Genomic DNA, 21,967 nt, shown 5'->3' on the forward strand with positions numbered 1-21,967 from the left:
GCCTGCAGTAATCTCACTCCAGGTGAACTTCAAACAGTGTGATAAAGTGAAGGGAAGCATTTTGGTTCTGAGAGGAGAGAAGGTTAGGGGCACAGGGGCCTCTTGGAGACTTTTTAAATCACGTGGCCTAGGAAGCGCAAGTCTGTAGAAGGGTCCAGGTTGGCCTAAGAATGTGCAGTGACATTTGACCAGGTCTGCTTTGTTTCCCCAGTGACCAGGGGCTTCTCTGTGTTGATAGCACACAGGAACGACCCAATCCTCCTGAGTGAGTGGATTTATGTCAGGGAGCCCCCACTTTTCCACACCTCAGTTCCTAGACTTCCTCTCATGTACCTGATCAGTACTTCTGCTGATCAAAACCTGGCCTCTCTCTGGCAGATTAAATATTAAACTTAGACCTTCAACCTCGGGGCCTTCAACCAATGACTGTCATGTGCCAACATCTGCTACTCTCTTTTACTGTAGCTTGATCTATTGGCAATCCACCTTCCAATTCATGCCTACATTAACCCATGCTCTCTTCTAGACAGCATGTGACCAGGATTGCTCTGAAGGGCAGGGCCTTCCTGTGCTGGCCCAGTGTCAGAAACTGATCTCAGAGACTAGTGAGCTTAGAGTGCAGACAGGAAAAGAGGAGGTTGGTGATGTCATTTGGGTACCAGGCAAGTAGGGTTTGGACCCAACATGCAAGATAATCTCCTCTGTAAAATCAAGTTGGCAAAGAGCAAACCTGGGCCTGGGGAGTTTTGTTTGCCGGACATTTCTCTTCAAGGTGAAAGCAAAGCTGAGCATCTCCTTACTTTTCATTTCCCTAAAGCAACTGCTTTGGTCCATAGGAATTGTTCCACTTTAAACTGAACATGTTACATTGTAAGCCTGGGTAACTGGGTTAAGGCCTGTTTGTTAAAATACAGCGAGTCTGGAGCCATGCAGTCTAAACTGTGACTCTGTGCCCAAATCTACAGTTTGTGTCTAAAAGTCACCGAGCTGACCAAGCCTTTTGATTCTCTAAAGAAAGAAATAATGCAATGAATGACACATAAGTGAAAACAAAATCTTTTAAGTATAAAAGCTGACTAATTATTTATCTTTGGCCGTTTGATAGAATTTGTCTAATGGATAAATTGTCATATATTTATTTTATAATTACCTCAGTTATGAACCATCCTTCATCAGCCACTAAGGTCAAAGGAGAGACGAATTTCCCTTTCTTGTAATAGAACCTGCTTGGTATGTCTTCCTTCTTGTAGACAGTCATGTGTTCCACTGTTCTCAATTTGTTATAGATCTGCAAAGAAAACCAAGAATGACTGGCTTTGCATTCTCTTTCTTAAATGTATGTGAACATTTTTGGACCTGGAGGAGAAGGAGGATTTTATAAGACCAAGGAATGAAATGACCAAAACACCTGATAGATTTGACTACACAAAAATGAGAAATTTTAGTGTGTCTCAGAAAACAAGGTGACTTTATATAATAAGGCTAAAGATCCATACGCCCCATGACCTACCCTGTTCCCCCGAAAATAAGGCCTAGCTGGACCATCAGCTCTAATGTGTCTTTTGGAGCAAAAATTAATTAATTAATATAAGACCTGGTCTTAAATAATATTATATTATATAATACCAGGTCTTATTTTACTATAGTACTTACAATAAGTAAAATAAGACCCGGTATTATATTATATTATATTATATTATATTATATTATATTACATTATATTATAAATATTATAGTAAAATAAGACCGGTCTTATATTAATTTTTGCTTCAAATGATGCATTAGAGCTGATTGTCTGGCTCGGTCTTATTTTCGGGGAAACACAGTAACAAGTTAACCCCTAGGGATACAGGGAGAACCCCTCATACATGTGCATCTGTAGACATATAGAGAGAGATATACTGCACACTGGAACAGCCCAAATGCCCAGCAACAATGGAAAGGATAAATGAATCATGGTATGGTTGGGCAGTGGAATATTATACAGCAATGAAGAGGAATGAATTACAGCTACACAGAACACTGAAAGAATCTTGGGGATTTCAGCTTGAGACCAAAAGAAGCAAGTTGCAGAAGAATACAGACAGGATTTTTCCTATTGTATAAAGTTTAAATAACTACAAAAGGAAAGACCATATATGGTTTCCTCTAAGGAAACAGTGGTTTCCTCTAAGGGGGCTGCTGCAGAGGTGATGGGGTCTGAGAAGGGCACATAGGAGCTCCCACAGGTAATGGGAATGTCCAGTTTCTTAAATGTTTATTGAATATCAGGTGCCATTATAACATCATCCTTTACACATCACAACTATTTCATAATAAATTTTTTAGTATCTACTCAGTGATTAATGAACAAATTACAAAAACTTACTTATGTCAAAAATTCTATAATAAAATGAAAGGGCAAATGAGAAATCGGTCTGCCTGATGTTAAATACCACCGAGATCAAAGAAAGCTGATTTGTTCTTTGACTTGGCCTAGAGCATGTCCCACCTACACTTGAATCTTTAAAATGCTAGTAATTGTTTGCCACCAATTACACTGCTTGTTTCATGATGGTGTGAACTCTGTATGTATTTCCAATACTTAGCAGCAGCTTAAATGTTCATGGCTAAAATTAAAATCAACCGGCTGACGTTGACTTGCTGGCCAATAGCCAGCAATTCTTCCTGGGTAGAACTAAATATGAAATTGAGAGTATTCACTCAACTCTGAAAATAGTCTTTAGACTGTTTAGTAGAGGGTCTCTGATGGCCTCAAGTGTTATGATTTCCTACTTAAGAAAATCCATAGTTCTTAAGGGAAGTAGGGTGCCTTTGCAGAAAGCTTTTGGGCAAGTGAAAAATCTGATGGCACCATAACAGGTATCATAAACTGTTGTGTCCATCACATGACAAACTGTCACCCCAACACAGCCCCTACTTTTGAATAATCTACCAACTGCTTTAGGTGGCTTGCAACTGCCTGACTTAAACACCATGTCGGAAGAAGCTCTTCCCAGCTTATAAACTGTTGACGCTTAAGCACTCTGGAGTCGGCACACTCTTAAGTGCCACACTGGAGATACAAATGGTCTTCCTTGCCAGGAAAACAGAACTTCTTTGAAAGAAGCCATTTACTATGGAACTCACCAATGTGTAAAATACTCTTCCCAATTTTGTATTTCGGGAGTTCATGGGAGACATTGTGTAACACACTCAGCACCTCTTCCTCCTGACCATGGAGATAAAAGGGGTGTCCACCTGGGGAATGGGACAACGCTGGGGAGGAGTGGCACTGTTGACCATTGTGTTCCTCAAGCCTAAAGCAGACAGATCTTAGACTCTTATATCAGAGCAGAGTCTTTGTCTGTGGGCCAAAGAAAAGAGACCCTACCCCGCCCCAGAGCTCTATCAACACCAACAACCTTCCATCACCAGCTGGGATCACAGCTGTGAGGATGGATGGAAGCACCAGGTCCGCCCAAGGCCGAATCCTGCACCCCCGCGGTGGGGACATCCACAGACAGCAGTCTGGGCCTCCCCCAAGGGAGAGGCTCAATTCCTCTCCTGTCCAGAGCAGTTTTCGCTGGGAGTCCACAGAAGCCCCAGGGCCTGCTCTACGAGATGACTAGGCAACATGGGGCAAAGCAGTCAACCCAACTTGCTACTTGTTCCTTCTCATTTTCTCAGGGTGACTCACCGAGTTCTGCCAGGTACAATTATTGTTTGGAGAGAAGGGCACGTAGAGGCCTAGTGATCTCAGGGTGCTGAGTTCCTAGAGGGCAGTGACTTGGGGGAATGGGCTTTGTCCCCCATCTGTACATTGTGGGAACTCAACCACACCCACTTGGGAATGTCCCCCTTCAGTAGTGATAATCATAATAAGTGACGCATATGTCATCCTTGCGGTGGGCCCAGCATGCTTCTGTGTGATTTAAGCAGCCCAGGAGGGAAGCTGCTATGACATCGCCATGTGGATGGGCAGACGAGAAGCAGAGGGGCCCAGTTAAGGAGCTGCCCGGTTACCAGATGATTACAGAGCTGGGATCTGAACCCAAGCAGTGTGGCTTCTGAGACAAGGAGTGGACCCACGGCATACATCGCCCCAGCCCCCGTTTATTCATCACCTTCTTCTCTCGGGTTCGCTGATGAAAACAGATCAGACTGGTGGCTTTCTTCCAGAGGAAGAACATTCTGTGTATGCATCTGATAGTCCCCAGATTTGCCTGAGAAGTGCTGCATTTCAGCCAATAATAAAATAGCCCTATGAGGGCTAAGCTCTTAACATGCAAAGCACTGCACGCCCTTGATCTCATTTAGTTTCCACTAAAATCCAATGCGGTAGATACCAGCACGCCCATTTTAGAGAAGAGAAAACAGAGATCTTGAAGGATGAACAACTTGATAATGGTCACACAGTGAGAAAATGGCAAAGCAGGTCAGGTGCTTCCAGAGTCCCAGCTCCTGACGTTGCTCTGCATTTCTACATTACAGCTACAGGACAAAGATCAAGCACAAAGTGGTGGCATGAGGGCGTGTTCTGCTCTCTTCCCCTCACCCATCTGCCTGCCCTCCTCTCCCCTTCTTGGTGATCTTGCCTCAGAGTGTTTCCCAGGAGCTGGCCAAAGGCTCACAACAGGACCTCGGTCCTTCACTTGCTGCAGGTCATTCAGGCTGATGTACTTATTCAGCTCAATCACTTTGTCCATCCAGAAAATGTCAGTCATCCCATGATCCGAGAAGATGACGACATTGAGGTCGTCCTGCAGCTCCCGCTCCTGTGGGTGGACAAAGGCAGTCACGACAGTGCCACGAGAGAGATGCTGTCATAAAGAAGTGTTTGAAACGACATGTTATAAGAAAAAGGTTACTTAACCAATTCTGAATTTAATCGTCTACTCTTCTGCCCTGATGACACAGTTCAAAATGGCAGTAGAAGCACTTTGGGCAGGGGACTGGGATGGCCCATTCTCCATTCCAATAGTGCTAAAGATAACACATTTTGGGTCGTTAGCCTTATAAGGTGACCTCTCTGTTCTCATCTTTGGCTCTTTCAACAAACTTATGTGATAATATGAGGATTGTCATTCACCCATTTCACAGATGTGAAAAATAAAGCCCAGGAAAGTTAAAAAAAAAATCTTGCTGAAAGTCATTCAATGGGGATGTGGCAGAATCAGGGACAGAACCCAGGTCTGGCTCCCATGCCCATGCCAAGCTTGTTATCAGACTTATTAGGTTCTTTAAACTGGGCCATCACATCCATTAAGCCAGCTAATACCAGAGATCTGAGTCATTTCGTTCCCACTGGCCTGGCTGTAAAACAAGGGGTCTCTCGGTACGTCACAGCATTGTGGTGGTCCGCTCGGCTGTCATAAGCAAGAAGGAACGTGGTGAGGTGTGTGACAGTCAAGAAGACAGAAAGTGACAGGAGAGAAGGTTAGCTCAATGGTCCTTGTTTTCGGTCACCTGGATCCACTTGGTCATGTACTTCAGGACGGTGTCCACAGCCTTCAGGGCGTCCTTCCTCTGAGGTGACGAGGGGCCATAGTGGTGGCCTTCTACATCAATGCGCTCATGATATATGGCTGCCAGGTCAGCCCGGCCATTCCTGGAGGGAGCAGGGCACGAGAGGCACAGTTGAGAGAGACCCCCCCACCGGCTTTCTCCCTTTTACCCCCAGCAGTCCTTGATGAAGGCGTCGGCATCCCCAAACCCTGTCCTGTGGGCCAGACAAAGCCGACACCTTAAAACGAACAAGATGGGATCTGGAAGGGAGAAACAGGAACACTGCATCAAGATGTGCCCATCCTGAGCACCTTTGTGACAAAATCAGAGGGCATGTTTGTAGGTCACCTTCTCTCTTGGCTCAGGTGGCATTGCTCATGATGTCCCAAGAGTTGGAAGATGTGGTGACAGGCCAGGCATGTTCCGATAGCTCCACTCTCACCACCTGCTGTCATCGGAAGGTCAGAAAAACTAGAAGCAATCATTTAAATAACGACTGTTATTGCTGGACTTGAAGGAAGGCTCTAAATGAAACATTGGACTATGGTTTTCACTGACAGGAATAATGAGAACAAACTTTACCATGGCAACCTTGTGGGAGGCAGACGGGTTAGTCTTCAGGGCCTGACCTCAGCAGGCATACCCAGGACACTTGTTCCATGGGGACACATGAAGGGTCAGCTCCAATGTGGATATATCAAGAGTGAATTCTAATAGTGATCAGACTTCTAAGGTTTCCAGGAAGACCCCGGTTCTGGAAAAACACCTCCTCTTGGCCATAGCACTAAGGTAAAAATCCAAGCTATTTAACCCTTGATGCTGGGATAAGAATAACGAGGAACTAGTGATATAAATTGGAGTAGGAGGCTTATGGAGTCAGGAAGGGGAGAAAAATGCCATATAATATTAAAATGCTCTTCCTCCTTCGTGCAGTGCTTTCCACTATGACCCCCCTCCCCAGCACTGGATTTGCCCACAAGCTCCCCACAAAGCACCAGAACAGAACTGTGGTCATGATGTTGAAGGTCATGATGGTAGTGGTAATAGTAACTGATAAAACAGAAGCAGTGGAAAAGAAATTAAAGCCAATTCCTTTGCTTAGACTTTACATGGGTTAATAATTAATACTGGGAGCAGATGGCCTAATTGCTCTTGAGAAGCTATATTTTAAACGTACACACACATGCACACACAAACACACACATGCACACACACACAGGGTAGAATGGTCTTTCCTGCTATGGCCTCCCCACACTTGGAACACAAGGAATGAAAGAGCCCGTCTCCTCAGAGCCTGCTGAGCCTTGGGTCTAGCAATCCACGGGGAGGCCAAATAGCCCCACAGTGGTTCAGACAATTGTGGTTTACATGACCAGAGTTAAACAGCTCCTGCTCGTCCTCCAGGTCCAGGGGTGATGTTGCCTCTTCCAGGAAGCTGGCTCTGATGCCCAGGCTCAGGGGGGTGGCCCTGCCAGGTGCTCCCAGAGCACTCGAGGTCCATCTCTGAGTTATGATTTTTCATCCTGTCTGAAATTACCCAAAACTTTTTTGAGGCCCAAGTTCATTACACTGATGGATAGATGGCGCTTCCTCGACCACTATGTTTGAACATGGTGGAACCTTCCAGAAATCATTCCCTTGGACAAGCCTCAGCATGTGGGCGCATTATGTACTTGCATCTGTAGCAGCCCAGATATGGGACTCACACAGTATAGCCTATGTTTAGGTACGTATACTTCCAGAGTGGGGCTTGTATGTGAGGAACATGTCACAAACAAGGTTACTGTTGTAGTAAAGTTCAGTGAAATGCTTTTAGGTCATTTCATCTTAGACACCTCACTTTACTCCAGCAGCCACTGGGCTGGTTTCTTTTAGGCTATTTGCCATACTCACAAACCTCCATGTGATCAGAAAGCCAGAAATTCTCACAGATGTATCTGATGGCTTGGTGTCAGGAAGCTGTCAACTCCAGATGCCAGGAACACTGGATTTGAGATGCTTGCAAATCACGGATTTATACACGTGCCTTTTGTGAAAGGCTTCGATGTTGGAGTCTCACTGATTCATTAGGGACCTGAGTCTTCAGGGGCTGAGAGCTCTTGCCTGTTTAGAGTTTAGCTGACAAATTCTTGGTCGCCAGCTGTTTTCCACATGGATCTGGTCTCCATCACAGGTCAGCTCATTTGTAACGGAGCGGTTGGGTGAGGAGCGATGGGTGGAAATGTCTGCAGATCTGCTATTGGCTATTTATAGCTTTAAGGTCCAGGAACCATGCCAGAAGGACATGTGGCCATCAGCCCAGTTACCTGAGAGCCGAAAGGGGCCCCTAGCCCTGGGGTTTCAGGGACACTCAAGTCTCCCATCACCTTAAGATTTTGTCCAGATTTCTTTTCAATGTAAAAAGTTCATAATGTCACATCCATTTTCCTTACAGAAGTGAGTTGGAAAGAGAGAAGAATTAGGGACAGAGAAATGGAGGCAATTTAAAGGAATGGTTGAAGTTACTGTTAAGAAAAATGATCCAAAACTTAGAAATAAGGCCCCCCAAAAAACCTGCCTGTCTTTTCAGTGTTGTAGAAGAGCAGTGTCTAATAAGCTTATGGGTCATCGGACTTAACCACTGATTAGACCCCAGACTCTAAACTTAGCTGTTAACCTGTAGGAAACTGACAAGATGAAATTGCTTTTGTCTGAGAGAGACAGCAGTTCCAAATACTATAGTTTGATTATCCTCTAAGTTATTAAGCCTTTCTGCATCTAACAATAATCGTATCCCATCATTCTCAATCATTCTTTTTCTTCGTGTGTGTTTTTCAAATTCTCTTTTTAACCAGCTTTGTCATCTCCTGATTCCCTCAGTAATAAGTTAATTTGAACTTTGGTCTTATTCTCATATATTTATGTACTAAGCACATGACAAAGCTTTAATTCTGAAAATTATCCTTCGACAGAGCCTTGGAACTAGACACATCTGTGTTCAAACTCCGTCTTCTCTTCTTACTAACCTGGAGGTCTCTAAGTATCTCTAAGCCTCAATTTCCCATCTGAAAAACCTCCTCAAAGGACTATACTGGGTTTTAAATGAGCTGGGGTTTGTAAAGTGCTTGACACACAGTAAAAGGGAGGCAAAGGGAAACACCTCCTGTTTCTCTTTTCTACACAGACATGCTTCTAGATGTCTTTTCCGTGTGTGGCAAGCAGAGGGGAGCAACCAGTCACAGCCGAGCCTGTATTCTCAGCCCCTCTTCCTCAGAGGCTACAGGGAGGAGAGAAAAGGCCAGGACATTGGAGCTGACTGCCCCCTGGCCTGTGAAAGAACTGTCTCATCATCCATCCACTCCTTTAGTAGCACCAGCAGCCATGGAGGTTCTGGGATCCTGGCGGAATTAATTCCTTTGGAGCTGTCTACCTAGCCTGGTGCTTGACCCAGCACAGCTGCTGCATCCACTGCTCCCATGGCTCAACTCTTACCTGACCGACTGTTTTGAGGCTGCATCAGTCAGTCCACCTGAAGCAGCCTGGAAGCAGCATCCAGCTGGCCCTCCAGGCCAGGCGGGCATCTGCCCCCACGCCCCCCAGGGGAGCGCCTCAGGCTTATTTGGCTCCAACACCATGCACCTATTTCTGCCCGCCGAAGCCTGAGCTTCCTGCAAACAGAACTTTCAGGAGGATGGATTAAGTGATGCGGATCAGAGTCTGCTTTCTTTTTTTGACAGGTGAGGTGGCAATGCGGGCAGGAGTGCTGCCTGGGTGTCCCCTCGCGTGCTGGCAAGACACAGCAAGCACCTGTGACTGGGGCTCCGTGCTGCCAGAACACAGAAAACACCGCACAGACCGCCAAGGCCGCCATTCCACCTCCGTCCTGTCCTGCATAAGCCCCAGGCCCAGCATGACCCTGAAGAGAACTGCAAAGAAGCCACTCCCCACCTCCTCTCCCTGCTGATTCCATTTCAGGGTGTCTTGGAGGTGTGGGTGTAGATGGGGGAAGACTGAGGATCTGACCCTGAGTCGTTTTCAGTTACTTCACACTCAGGACAGGCCCCAGGAGACTGGTCCTAATCCCCCCGGGAAGAATGGGGCTCTGGCTCAGCCTCCTACCAGCTGTGTGAGACCTGAGGCAAGGTATTTAACTGTCAGAGTCAGTGGCCTCTTTGAAGCGGGGAGAACACCTATGTAGCACAGCTGACATAGAGCAAAATGGGTCACGGGCAACAGAGCCTTTGACACAGTGCTCGAGGATAAGTGTCAAACACATCAGTTCCTTTCCCCTTCTCCTTTCCTCTATGCTGAAGTTGTTCAAGTGCAAAGGGAACTTCTGACAAGGCTATGCTTGGGTCAGTAAAGCTTTGTGAGCATAGAGGCAATGCCCACGTACACGTGGAAGCTGATTTGCTCTTCTTACACAGACATGTGCAGCTTCTTGGCTGGCCTGGACGCTTTGCTGAAATACTGTCCCTGGGCAGGTCTCCATGTTCAAGATCTTAAGTGTCTCTCTCGCCTTCTGTCAAAGCCTGTCTATCCTGGGTCCATTCTGTCTGCTCCTCAAACCAATAGCAGAGTGGACAAAGACACTCTATAAGCAGTACTTACCAGGAGAAGTGTGTGTGTGTGTGTGTGTATGTGTGTATGTGTGTTTGCATACTTGTGTGTGGCAACTCAAAGTGCTCTTCAAATTATAGCTAGGAATTTGAGACAGAGCTGAAAAGAATCCAAGAGGTGAGTATGGAGTTCTAAATATGCTCCATTTGGGGCTGATGGAAAGATAAATAATTACACATCTGTGCCAAATACATACACCAAGAGAATTAATGATTCTTTTGAGTCACATTGTTGCATGAACAAGCTGTTACTTGCAAAGTGGTCTTAATTGTTCTAGACTGTTCTAGACTGGGCAAATGTTGACTCACAATTATCGATCCTTTATTCTACTTCGTAATAAGGAAATGAGATATGCTCTAATAACATATAGATTGGTTGAAGGAGGTGCCTCCTTTTTGTTTGGGGGACAGCCTAAATCATCTTATTGTCTTCCACAGGCAGTAAGTATCATCTGGCCAATTATTTTTCTTTTTCCTCTCTCTCACTTCAAGCCTTGACTAGTTGTAGAGATGGTGCGTCTCCATCTCTCCACCCACTATTCAAAGGAGCTGTTTCTGGAGGCCCTGTTAACTTTTGCAGTATGAAGACCTCACACAATAATTGCACTGGCCTGATGCCATCTAGCCTGGGCCTTCACTGCCCAGCTCCAGGGGTGTCATTCACATGGTGGACTATGTGAATGTCATCACCTGGAGCTCAAAACTGTTTACACAGATGACTACAGAGTTGGGCAATGGGTAGCGCCAGAACACACCATGCGGAGGTTTAGCTTGGGGTCACTCTCCTGGGCCTCCAGTTTGTTGTATCTTTTTCTCTGCAGGGAAGCCCAGTACCTTTCCAAATACACACATGCATACACACACACCACCACCACCACCACCACCACCACCACCATCATCCAACCCATTTCTAAATGCTGTGCTCCAAGACAAAGCTGTGATTCCCCAGTGTCCCATAGCTATGCCTTGTTGCTTGTAAAGGAAAAAAAAGAAAAACTTCCTTAGAAACAAAGAAGCAGAAACAGAAACTTGTCTAGGAAACAGAGCCCAGCACTTGTTCCTCTGGCATTCTGGTGTGCTCAGGACAGGGAAGCCTGCCTGGACTGGCCAGCTCGCAGGCCCGTGCTGATCTGGGATTCTCATGGCTGTGTGCTCCGTGCTTCTCTGCCTCTGACTCACTGGGTGGTACACAGTAAAAGACCATTCAGCTGTCAAGAAAAGATGAATGCAAAAAAGACTACACTGCCGAACGAGTGTTGCATTATTTGGAGGTGTTTGTGTGACAGCTATGTTCCAAATTTTCATATTTGGCCTGGCAATGGCTGTAGGGATGGCTAACATTTTGGGTATGTTGCAAGCAGCCTTGTGTAGACATAGAACCATCCCAAAGTTCCAGTTCTGCTCGTCTGCTCTGCGTGCCATGCCCTTCTGCTCTGCTTGCACAAGCTAGGCTGCAATGTAGCATTCCTGCTCGTCATATGTGTGGTTTTCCAGCACTTGTGGGCAAGAGAAAGAAAGCAGCATAGGTAGGAGGCAGAATCACATAACAAACCTAAGTTACAAACTGTAGAGTGAAGAATATTTATTGAAAGGTTACTTCCTCCAGATGCTGCCTTCCCCCAATTCCCTAAACTTTTCATTTGTTCCTTCTCAGTTTTTAAGTATTTTAGACCTATTTTCTCTCCAACTTGTCAATTACAGCCTGGTTCATGTGCCCCAAAGGACCTTCTTGGTAGGTTTTCATGGAGTTGGAATCATTCTAAGATGCAATGAAGACAAAGGTGTTGTTTTCTCCTTTCAAAGTTCCGTGGGGGTGATTGTTGCTCCCCATGATGACTGGGCTAGTGGTGGTAAGAATGGGACTCCTAACCGGCCAGCTCTTTCTGAGCAGACTTAGTCACAGGTCAATTCATGTGGCTAGTGCTGGCAGTCTGTCCACTGTGCCTATGGTATGCTGGCTCTCAGGGTCTGCCCAGCCTGAAGCCAGGCTCTTTCTCTTGGGATGGTGATAGTCCTTCCTTGGTCTCCACACTGTGGTTATTATGAGTCTTCTGCCTTGACTGTACCCAGGAGACCCATTCAGCAGCCAAGGGGACTCCATGTCCAGCCCCGGAAACATGAGGGTCTCCAAAATCCTCAGCCTCTTGGTTGCTGATTTCTCATGTAGCCCTGCCCCCCAATCTGGTCTCCTGTCTTGACTTCCCACTTTCTGTGATTTCACTTCCCCGACAGACTCTCGCATGCTATTCAGGACAGCATTACTAATTTCTGCATGTTTCAAACTGCGTGCCATGGTTCCAAATGTGGGAGAAAAATTAAAGTTCTGTGTTCTGATATGCTAATGTGCTCTGTACATTTCCAAGAAGAGGGGAGAGTAAGCCATTCTCTAAACTTATTTCACCATAGATGCTCCCGTTTTGCCAAATACTTATTAATATCTTCTGAGATACAGGCATTCACTAAATTAGGATTAGGGAAATACTGATGTTCATATTGCTTCTCCCTTATCCATCAACACAAAGACGAAAGCTCCAGACCCCTGGGGACTTTCTTACTCTACAGTCAACCTTTCCAAAGGGCACCCCTACCTGAAATGACTCACTCACAGTTACCCTCTGCTAATGGTTAACGATCACCACATAAGAGGCTCAGCACCTCTCTGAGACGTTACCTCCCCTATACCTTATTAATTCACTTTAGCATTCATTATTGGTCCTGCAGACAAGGAAGGACAATGGTATGGCTAAGAATCTAGAACACTTACTTGAAGGAATCCAGAGCGTCACTGATTGCATTGGCAAAATTGATATCCGTTGGGACATTTTTATATTCTAGGCAGTAAGTGGGTCTGACACCAAGAATCTCAACCTCACAGCCTAAGAAGGAAAAAGATGGTAAATGGTTACTTTCTTTAATAATCGAGGTAGGGTTATGAGCCTATTCTGGGAAGCAAGCACCATTAGTCAAAATAAAATTTTTGTCCGTTTTCATGAAATATAAGAACTTATTGCTGATAAGTGGTATATTTAACGGTAACTTTGTTTAAATGGAGCACAGGTTCTCAAATGTCGTTCCTATGCAACACGGTGTCCTCTGACCAGGGACAAGCAAAAAATTGGTTAATGATTATCTTTCCCAATTCCCACATTCCCAAGGTGGAAACAAAAAAATTTTAATTAGTACACAGAAACGTCTCAATTAAAACATTTCTTTTTCTATAGATTTTTCATAACTACTAAGTCTTTTACTGTATCATTTCTTGTTCTAGAGTCAAGTATTAGGTAGTATCTGACTAGTCCAGGAATAATAAAATAAGTATTTCACTAGTCTAAGTCTTAGAGGGTATGGCACTAGATAGTAAATCTACAAATTCGCTGAGTAAAAGCAAGGACTTTGAGCTGTGTGACCTTGCCTCTCCCAAAATGAAGTAAAAAGAATAAAATATTCAGATGTTTGGGGTTTCTATGGCCCCAGACTCTGAAAACTAGAAGTGGTTGTCATGAGGAAAAGACCCAACCTTATTATCAGAATAGAAGACAGGAGAGGGATGAGCCAGTTTCAGTTTAAGTTAATTGGGTATATTCATTGGGCACCTACTATGAACTAGATACTATGCCCAGACATCGTGGAAAAAGAAATGTATCAGCCAGGGTCTCCATCCTGGAGCACCCCAGAGAGGAGTCCAGAGGGAGCAGACATACAGGAAAACAGTATCCTATGTGAAGTCTAAAGGAGGTGTGCAGTTACTGCATGGTGTAGGAGCTCAGATAAAGGGCATTTCCTCCTGGAAGCCTTCCTTAAATCCCCACGTTGGACTCAATCTTACAGACTGCATCTAGCCAATGTGTCAGGGGAGTGGGGAGTGCAAAGAGAGCAGCAGAAGCAAAAGTTCAAAGTGAGAAACAATAAGGTGTGTGCAGAGAACTGTCAGCACAATAAAGTTCCAGACAAGAGGTGTCAGGGGACCAGATGGTGAGCTCAGGGAAAATGATTTCCAAGGTGGAAGTGAGTAAAAGTGGGACAAGTTGGGAGTGTGGGGAGAAAGAAGTGTCTCTGTCAAGAAACACATTAACCCCACTCCTGGGTACATCTGGTTACAGCTGGTAACCATCTGGTCTACAGTTGGTTACAGCTGATTTATTAGAAGGTGGGGCGGCCTCCAAGAAGAATTCCTTAATCTAGCATACCATAGCCAGCTCGGAGTGCTCCATGGAGACTCCAGCTCTTTCTGCCTGATATCTTGGGTTCATGGAGAGTAAAGCTATCTAAGACAATTAAGAGAGACATAGAAAGCAAGCAGTTCCCTTTCAAGATTTGATTGTTGAATGGGAAGAACGGATTCGATGACCCAAGAGTAAATCCTGCTCATGGGTTCTTGGAAAATGTTCATTATCATAAGAAATGCCAGTGGAATCTAGATCAGTTATAGCACTTACGATGCCTGTGTTTTATCTGTTGAAGGTTATTTATGAATGTTTATTATGTCTCTCAAAGCTGTTTATTCAACAACGTATGAGAGCCATACTTTGTGTCTGCTCTGTGCTCAGTGACAGCAATCCAAATGCAAATAAGACACTACCTCCCCTCCAAAAGATTAACAGCCTCCTACAATGTGGCCAGCTATCTGCTTCTGGCACATCTGATACATAGTTATGTGAGTTTGCAAGTAATGGAATTTTGACCATGGTTTTGCAGATAAAAGAAACTGCACATTTTTGTGTGTGTTTGTACATTAATATCAAACCATATGTGTTTTGTATAATAATTATGTTTGCTAATATTATCAAGCATACATTCTCCTAATGTTTTATTGGATTAAAATGAATCTGGACTTCACGCTGGCATACAAATGTAGTTCACCTGAGAAATTTACACTTGCCTCAGATTGAAGCAGGCTTTGTTAGGTTGGTGCAAAAGTAATTGCGGTTTAAAAGGTTAAAAATAATGGCAAAAACCGCACTAACTTTTGCACCACCCTAATAAACAATTTTTTTATTGACTAATTACATATAGAATTCTATAGCAAAGTTGAAGACAATATGTGGGAAAGTAGATCTGTTGTAACACTGTTAGGGAATTTTTTATCTTTTAAAAATTACAATGAAATTTAACTTAATCAAGAGCCATGGCAGCATTCTACCAAAAGCTAAGGATGGGAAAGGAGAATGGAGAGAAATCCCCCCAAAGTACACAAACCATTCACTGAGTGCAAGACAACAGCTTGTCAAAGGCTAGAGAAGAACATCAGGGTAGAGAAAGCTTTTCTAAGTTGCATAAAGTTGGCAACCATGCTGGAGAGAAAAAGAACTCCTCAGTGCTCCAAAAGGTTGGCAGCATAAATTCTTCATGTAAAGAATAAAAAGTTATCCATTGGATAGATTCCAAGACCTGTTAAAGGGATACTCCTTATCTTCCCTTATGACATATGAAGCTAGTGGCAAAATGAATCTAACTAAAGCTTCAAAAAAGCCCCAGCTCAGCTACAGATTAGATTGACTTCACCTCCACCCAGAAGCCTGACCTAGGAAGGGGCATGAACTTTTCTAGGGCAACATATCATTTGCTATACTTTCTACTGTTATTTTTCCCACAGTGTTTAGCACAAAGATGTTAGTGTACAAAAATTAATAATAATAATAACAACAACAGTCTGTTTTTGACTTCCTACTATGTACCAGTGCTAATACACTCTACTTGGTATAATCCTTACGAATCCTGTAAGGCAGTTGATAAGGCCTTTCTTTTACACATGATGAACTGAGTTAGAAAGGTGAAGAGATCTCCCCATTGTCACAGGGCAAATGTGAGGAAGAGCTAATATAGTCATGCTTTGCTTACCAATGGGGTTATGTTCTGAGAAATGCGTCAGTAGGTGATTTCGTTATTGTGTGACATCATAGAACGCACTTACTACTCCACACCTAGGCTATATGGCATAGCCTGTTGCTCCTGGGCTACAAACCTGTACAGCATGTGACTGTACTGAATACTGGAGGTAACTGTAACACAGTGGTAAGTATTTGTATGTACATAGAAAAGGTACAGTAAAAATATGATATAAGAGATACAAAATTGTACAGCAGTATAGGGCACTTACCATGAATGGAGCTTTCAGGCTGGAAGTGTCTCTGGGTGAGTGAGTGAGGGAATGATGAGTGAAGGTGAAGGACATTACTGTACGTTACTGTAGACTTTACAAACACTTAAGCTATACTAAATTGATTTTTTAAATTCTTTTTTTTATGATAAATTGACCTTTATTGTAACTTGTTTACTTTATAAACTTTCAATTTTTTAAACTTTTTGACTCCTTTATAATAACACAAAACACAAACACATGTGCAGCTTTATAAAAATAGTTTCTTTATATCTGTATTCTATAAGCTTTTCTCAAATGAAATTTTTTTTAATTTATTTTTTACTTTTTAAACTTTTTTTGTTAAAAAAAGAAGACACAAACACACCCATTAGCCTAGGCCTACTCAGGGTGAAGATCATCAGTAGTACTGTCTCCACCTCCACATCTTGTCCCACTGGAAGGTCTTCAGGGCAATAATGAATGGAGCTGTCATCTTCCATGATAACAATGCCTTTTTCTGGAAAAACCTTTGAAGGACATGCCTGAGTCTCTTCTTGAGGAGGTTTTACTCTTTCCAGGAATATGTCCATGGTGATTTGCTTAACTTCTTTCTTTCTTTTCTTTCTGTCTTCTTCCCTTTCCTTCCTCCCTCCCTCCCTCCCTCCCTCCCTCCCTCCCTCCCTCCCTTCCTTCCTTTTCTTCTTCTTCTCCTTCTCCTTCTTCTTATTATTTCTCTCTCTCTCTGTCTCTCTCTCTCTCTCTCTCTCTCTCTCTCTCTCTCTCTCTCTCTCTCTCTCTCTCTTCTCTCTCTCTGTCATAGATTTGCTCACAAGTAGAGAATGCACCATAAACATTCCTATTGATGAAAACCTTTCGGTCCTGGGGTCCATGTTTTCAAACTTTTTGAGGAGCTTGTTGAGGTCTGCAAATGTTTCTGCTGTGAATTTTCTTGGGAGTTCTTTTCCTTCTGCTGCAGTTTCCTCTTCTCTTGCCTCTTCTTCAGCTCTGCATTCCTGTTCCAGTTCCAACAATTCCTCATTAGTCGGTTCTTCAGGAACCACCCGTAGGCGCTCCCCCATGTCATTCTCATCCACACCCAGGTTAAGTTTGTTTGCCATCTCAACCACAACCACGTTGATTTTTTGCACCCCCCTCATCCTTGGCAAATCCTTTGAAGTCATGGACAAACTTCTTGAGTTTGTCTTCTTCCAGATGCCATTTATACACTCTTTGGGGACATTACCCCAAGCCCAAGCAAGGTTGTTGATGCAGTCATAGATGTAATCCTTTCAGAATTGCAACAGTGTCTTCTATGTCTGCCTCAGTTGCATGGTAGACTGAGCAAAAAAGTTCCCCTTCAGGCAGCAGGCCTTAAAAGCTGAGATAACTCCTTGATCCATTGGTTGGACAAAAGAGGTGGTGTTTGGAAGGAGAAAATTTACTTTGATAGTAAGATGACGAGCACCAATAAAAGGAGGATGTCCAGGAGCATTATCAACAATAAGTAAAATCTTGAGAGGTATGCTATTTCTCCAAACAGTACTTCTCCATTTCACTGGCATAGCATTTCAGGACGGCATCTTGGAAGAGGAGCTGGGTCATCCATGACTTCTTATTGCTCCTGTAGTATACCTGCAGTGTGTACTTATTGATATGTTTGCAGGCTCTGGGGCTCTCACTGTGCCAGGTCACACAAGGGTTTCAATATGTAGCATGCAACATTGCACCCAAGCAAGACTGTTACTCTGTCCTTAAAAGCCTTGAAACCTGGCATTGACTTGGCCTTCCTATGGATGAAAGTCTTTTCAGGCATCTGTTTCCAGAATAAGTAGGTTTCACCCACATTGAATATTTTCCCTGGAAAGTAATTTTCCTTCACAATAAGCTGATGTAGAGTTTCCAAAAATTCTTCAGCTGCCTTCACATCAGTACTCACAGACTACCACTCACGTTCACATTATGTAATGAATAATGATGCTTGAATCATTTAAACCACCCAGAGCTAGCAGTAAATTCAACATCATATTCGGATCCAGTCTTTTCTTTCAACACTGCAAACAAATGTTTTGCTTTGGCCGTGATCATCCTGTTGCTGAGAGGGATGTGCTTCTGTGTCTGGTCTTCAATTCTGGTCATTAGAAGTTTCTCCATGTTTGATGTAGGCCCTTCTCAAATTTTTGATAGTCTCGTTGACTTCAATGAAGTAGATCCTTTAACAGCATTCATCACTTTGTTCTTGTGTTTCAAGATCATAGCTATCGTGGAATGGGACATGCCTGACTGGTGAACAACAATCATCACAGATTTTCCACCTCCATGGCCTTAAAACCTTTTAATTTTGTTTCCAAGTCAATCACTCAGCGTGGCCTCTTATTGGCAACATTAGCAGTAGGTTTTGTACACTTAGGGGTCATGATGCACAAAGCAACACAAGATTAAATCACATACAAGAGAAAATGATGCAATCCAAAGATACAGCAAACACGAGATGTATGAGGCTGCTGCCAGTGTAATAGGGCATACTGTCTCACAGCAAACGTTTTTTTGTAAGTAGAAAAATATAAAGAATAACAGACATATAAGATATATCTATATAAAATATATAAGATACAGCTATATAAAGATATGGAGGATTTGAATATTATATCAATTAGTTGGAGTCAATAGACGTTTAAAATTGTATCTTATTATTATAGAATGTGCATTATTGTCAAGCATAACAGTTGGAAAAACTGATAATATTCTGGCCCACAAAAAAAGAAATCTCAATGACTTCCAAAAAGCAGAAATTACATAGGCCACAAGGCATGTTATCTGACTACAGTAATAAAATTAGGAATCATAAAAATAGCTAAAAATATATCCAAGTCCTTATAAATAAAAAAGAAAACCTTTACATAACATGATGTAAAGAGGAAATGAAAACTTCACTGACAGGCTAGTTATTAACAATAGTGAAAATTCTGCATTTCACAACTTCCTGGGATGTATTTTCAGTTAGGTCAGAAGCAAATTAGGAATGTCACCATCACCACTGTGTTTATTACTGTTAGAGAACGTCTTAACAAGGCAATTAACAAAAATAGAAGTAAGAAATCAATGCTAGAAATCAAGAGGCATGAATGAGCGTTCCTCTATGGGAATGTTTTTAAAACTTGGCAAAATACTCATATTGCTTCACGACAAGTATAGAAACACACACACTCACAGAGGAAACAAAAGTTGCACCAAACTATAAGCAATGCATGATAATATTCTCCTGTTCTATTCCATTCTTTTTATGCATTTTTAAAAAAATAGTGATTATTGACCCATAAATTGATTTCACTGTCCACTATGGATTAACACCTGTGTTTGAAAAAAACAATAAAATGTATAAACCTAGGTATGGATTTCTAAATCATTCTCGTCCATTGAGAATAAGGTTGTTAGGCAATATTCATACAATTTTATCATAAGGATGCTTTGAAGAAAATCACTTCTAGAAGGATATTCTAAGAAAATGAAGTTGTAATACAAGTATCTTTATTGCAATGTCACTTATAACATAAAATTAAGAAGCAATTTAAATGTTTGGTAATAGAGCTATGGTTAAATTATGGTATATCCAAATAATGAAATACCATGCAGTCATTAAAATCATTATGTCATTTGTATTTATTGGCATAATATTTCAAGTTTAAAAAAAGACCACTAAATAGTATGTAAAGGATGATCTCATTTTGATAAATATTTAAAGCATATTTATGTCACAAAAAGAGTAGAAGAGAATGTAACAAAATATAAGAAAGGGTAAAATCTGGGTGGCTGGTTTGGTAGACTTTTAAAAAAATTATTTTTTTTCAGTTACAGTTGACATACAATATTATTTTATATTAGTTTCAAGTGTACAGCATAATGGTTACACACTTATATAATTTATGCAATGATCCCCCTGATTAGTCTAGTACCCACCTGGCCCTATACACAGTTGTTGCAACATTATTGACTATATTCTGTATGCTGTACTTTACATCCCCATGACTATTTTGTAACTACCAATTTGTTCTTCTTGATCCCTTCACCTTTTTCATCCTGTTCCCCAGCCCCCTTCCCATCTGGCAAACATCAGTTTGAACTCATAAATACAGAGAAAAAACTGATGGTTTGGTAGACTTTTTTTGGCTAAACCAAAATCATTCTAAACTTTCTTTTCCCTTTCCATCTCTCACTATAGAAAGAGGAAAGCTTTCTCACCTCCCCAGGGTCCCTTGTGGCCAGAAATGGTCATGTGACCCAGAACTAGCATTTTGATCTGCTGAGGCTTTTAAAGTGAGAAGCTTTGCCTTCATTACTAGCATTGCCTCTTTCCCTCTTTTCCACTTTGGAACGCAGGTTGTAAGGACATGATCTCTACCTGCAATGGCCATCTTTAAACCATGAGTCAATAAGCATGAAGATAAAAGGTTAATATGCAAAAATGGAATAAAAGGGTATAAAGAACCTATGTTTTAGGAATTGTTTAAGACATTGTTAAGCAGGTAAACCACACAAAGTACTTCTTGTTATGTAATACAAGTAAATCATTTGCCCTTTTAAGCACTTTTCATGTCTTAAGAGATTTACATGTAATCTCCATTTTTCTGATTCTTTGCAGGAGAGATTCATTCAGGACACGCAATCCCACTATATCTATTCACCCTGTGAAATGACCAGGTGGGTGCAAGGCATCTTTGAGGTACTGAGACCTTGGGAGACTCTGCCTGTTTTATCCACTGTTTGATATTAGGTAAGATTTTCTATTACTTGTAGCAGACAATTCCTAGCTGATTCAGAAGGGATCGTGGTTGATTTTTATATTCTTATAATTGCTTATTCAATTGAACTAACTTTACTAAAATAAATAGTAAAGGAACTTGTTTTTGTAAGAAGAAACAAAAAAATGTATTTTTTAGTGGTTAACTTCCAACTTCCTTCTAATATACAGATTAGGTCATAAAAATTCTATTATGTGAATGTCCAGTTTTCAAAAATCAATACATAAATAGAATCATATATGCAAACTGAATTTGGTTTATGATAGAAATAAAATATATTTTCAATATTTTAAATTCTATCAGTATAATTCACAACAGCAACAGGATAAAGGTAAAAAAATAATTTGATCATCTCAGTAGACACACAAAAAGTATTTGATAAAATTCAAAAACCATTTATAGGGGCCGGCCCGGTGGCTCAGGCGGTTAGAGCTCCATGCTCCTAACTCCGAAGGCTGCCGGTTCGATTCCCACATGGGCCAGTGGGCTCTCAAACAACAACAACAAAAAAAAACCATTTATGAAAAAACTCTTCAACTAAGCTAGGATTTATTAGAATAAACTTGGGTAACTAGAAAACTACATTCATAATCTGATCCAAAATAGTTACCAAAAAAACCTACAGCATACATCACAGTTGATGGTAAAATGTGTTCAGGAATGAGATAAGGAGGTCTCCTGCCATGACTTCTATTCAATATTGTAGCAAAGGCCCTATCTACTTGGGAGATATGGCAGAAAGTACAGGGATAAAAGGACAACAATTAAAAAGAAAATTGTTATTGTATTTATGTGTACTGGGAACAAAAATTAGAAAACAAAATTTAAAAACCAATACTATTCAGGACAGAATGAAAGCATAAAAAATATAGGAATAAATCTAATAAAAATGACTTAAGAATTTTTACACACAAAATTATTTAGAGAAATGTAAAATGACATTGAAAAGTGGAGAAATATATTACGTTTATGAATTGAAAGACTTAATACGATAAGTATATCAATTG

The 21,967-nt window shown here is 42.0% G+C and overlaps 1 protein-coding gene across 4 annotated transcripts in view; it reads right to left on the reverse strand.

Annotated features, from left to right (window-relative positions):
* The window catches only part of ENPP6 (ectonucleotide pyrophosphatase/phosphodiesterase 6), a 101,283-nt gene that overhangs the window by 20,715 nt on the left and 58,601 nt on the right, over positions 1–21,967 (reverse strand). For all 4 annotated transcript variants that reach the window (XR_013993226.1, XM_081046483.1, XM_081046484.1 and 1 more), the window contains 4 exons: positions 12,850–12,961; positions 5,449–5,590; positions 4,578–4,757; positions 1,151–1,288 (listed from right to left, as the gene is read on the reverse strand). Coding sequence is in view for 3 of the 4 variants with exons in the window: in XM_081046483.1 (XP_080902609.1) it covers positions 1,151–1,288; positions 4,578–4,757; positions 5,449–5,590; positions 12,850–12,961 (572 nt within the window). In the remaining variant the exon portion in view is untranslated. The remainder of the gene's footprint in view (positions 1–1,150; positions 1,289–4,577; positions 4,758–5,448; positions 5,591–12,849; positions 12,962–21,967) is intronic.

This window comes from Rhinolophus hipposideros (genome assembly GCF_964194185.1).
Source record: "Rhinolophus hipposideros genome assembly, chromosome: 4".
NCBI lineage: Eukaryota > Metazoa > Chordata > Mammalia > Chiroptera > Rhinolophidae > Rhinolophus > Rhinolophus hipposideros.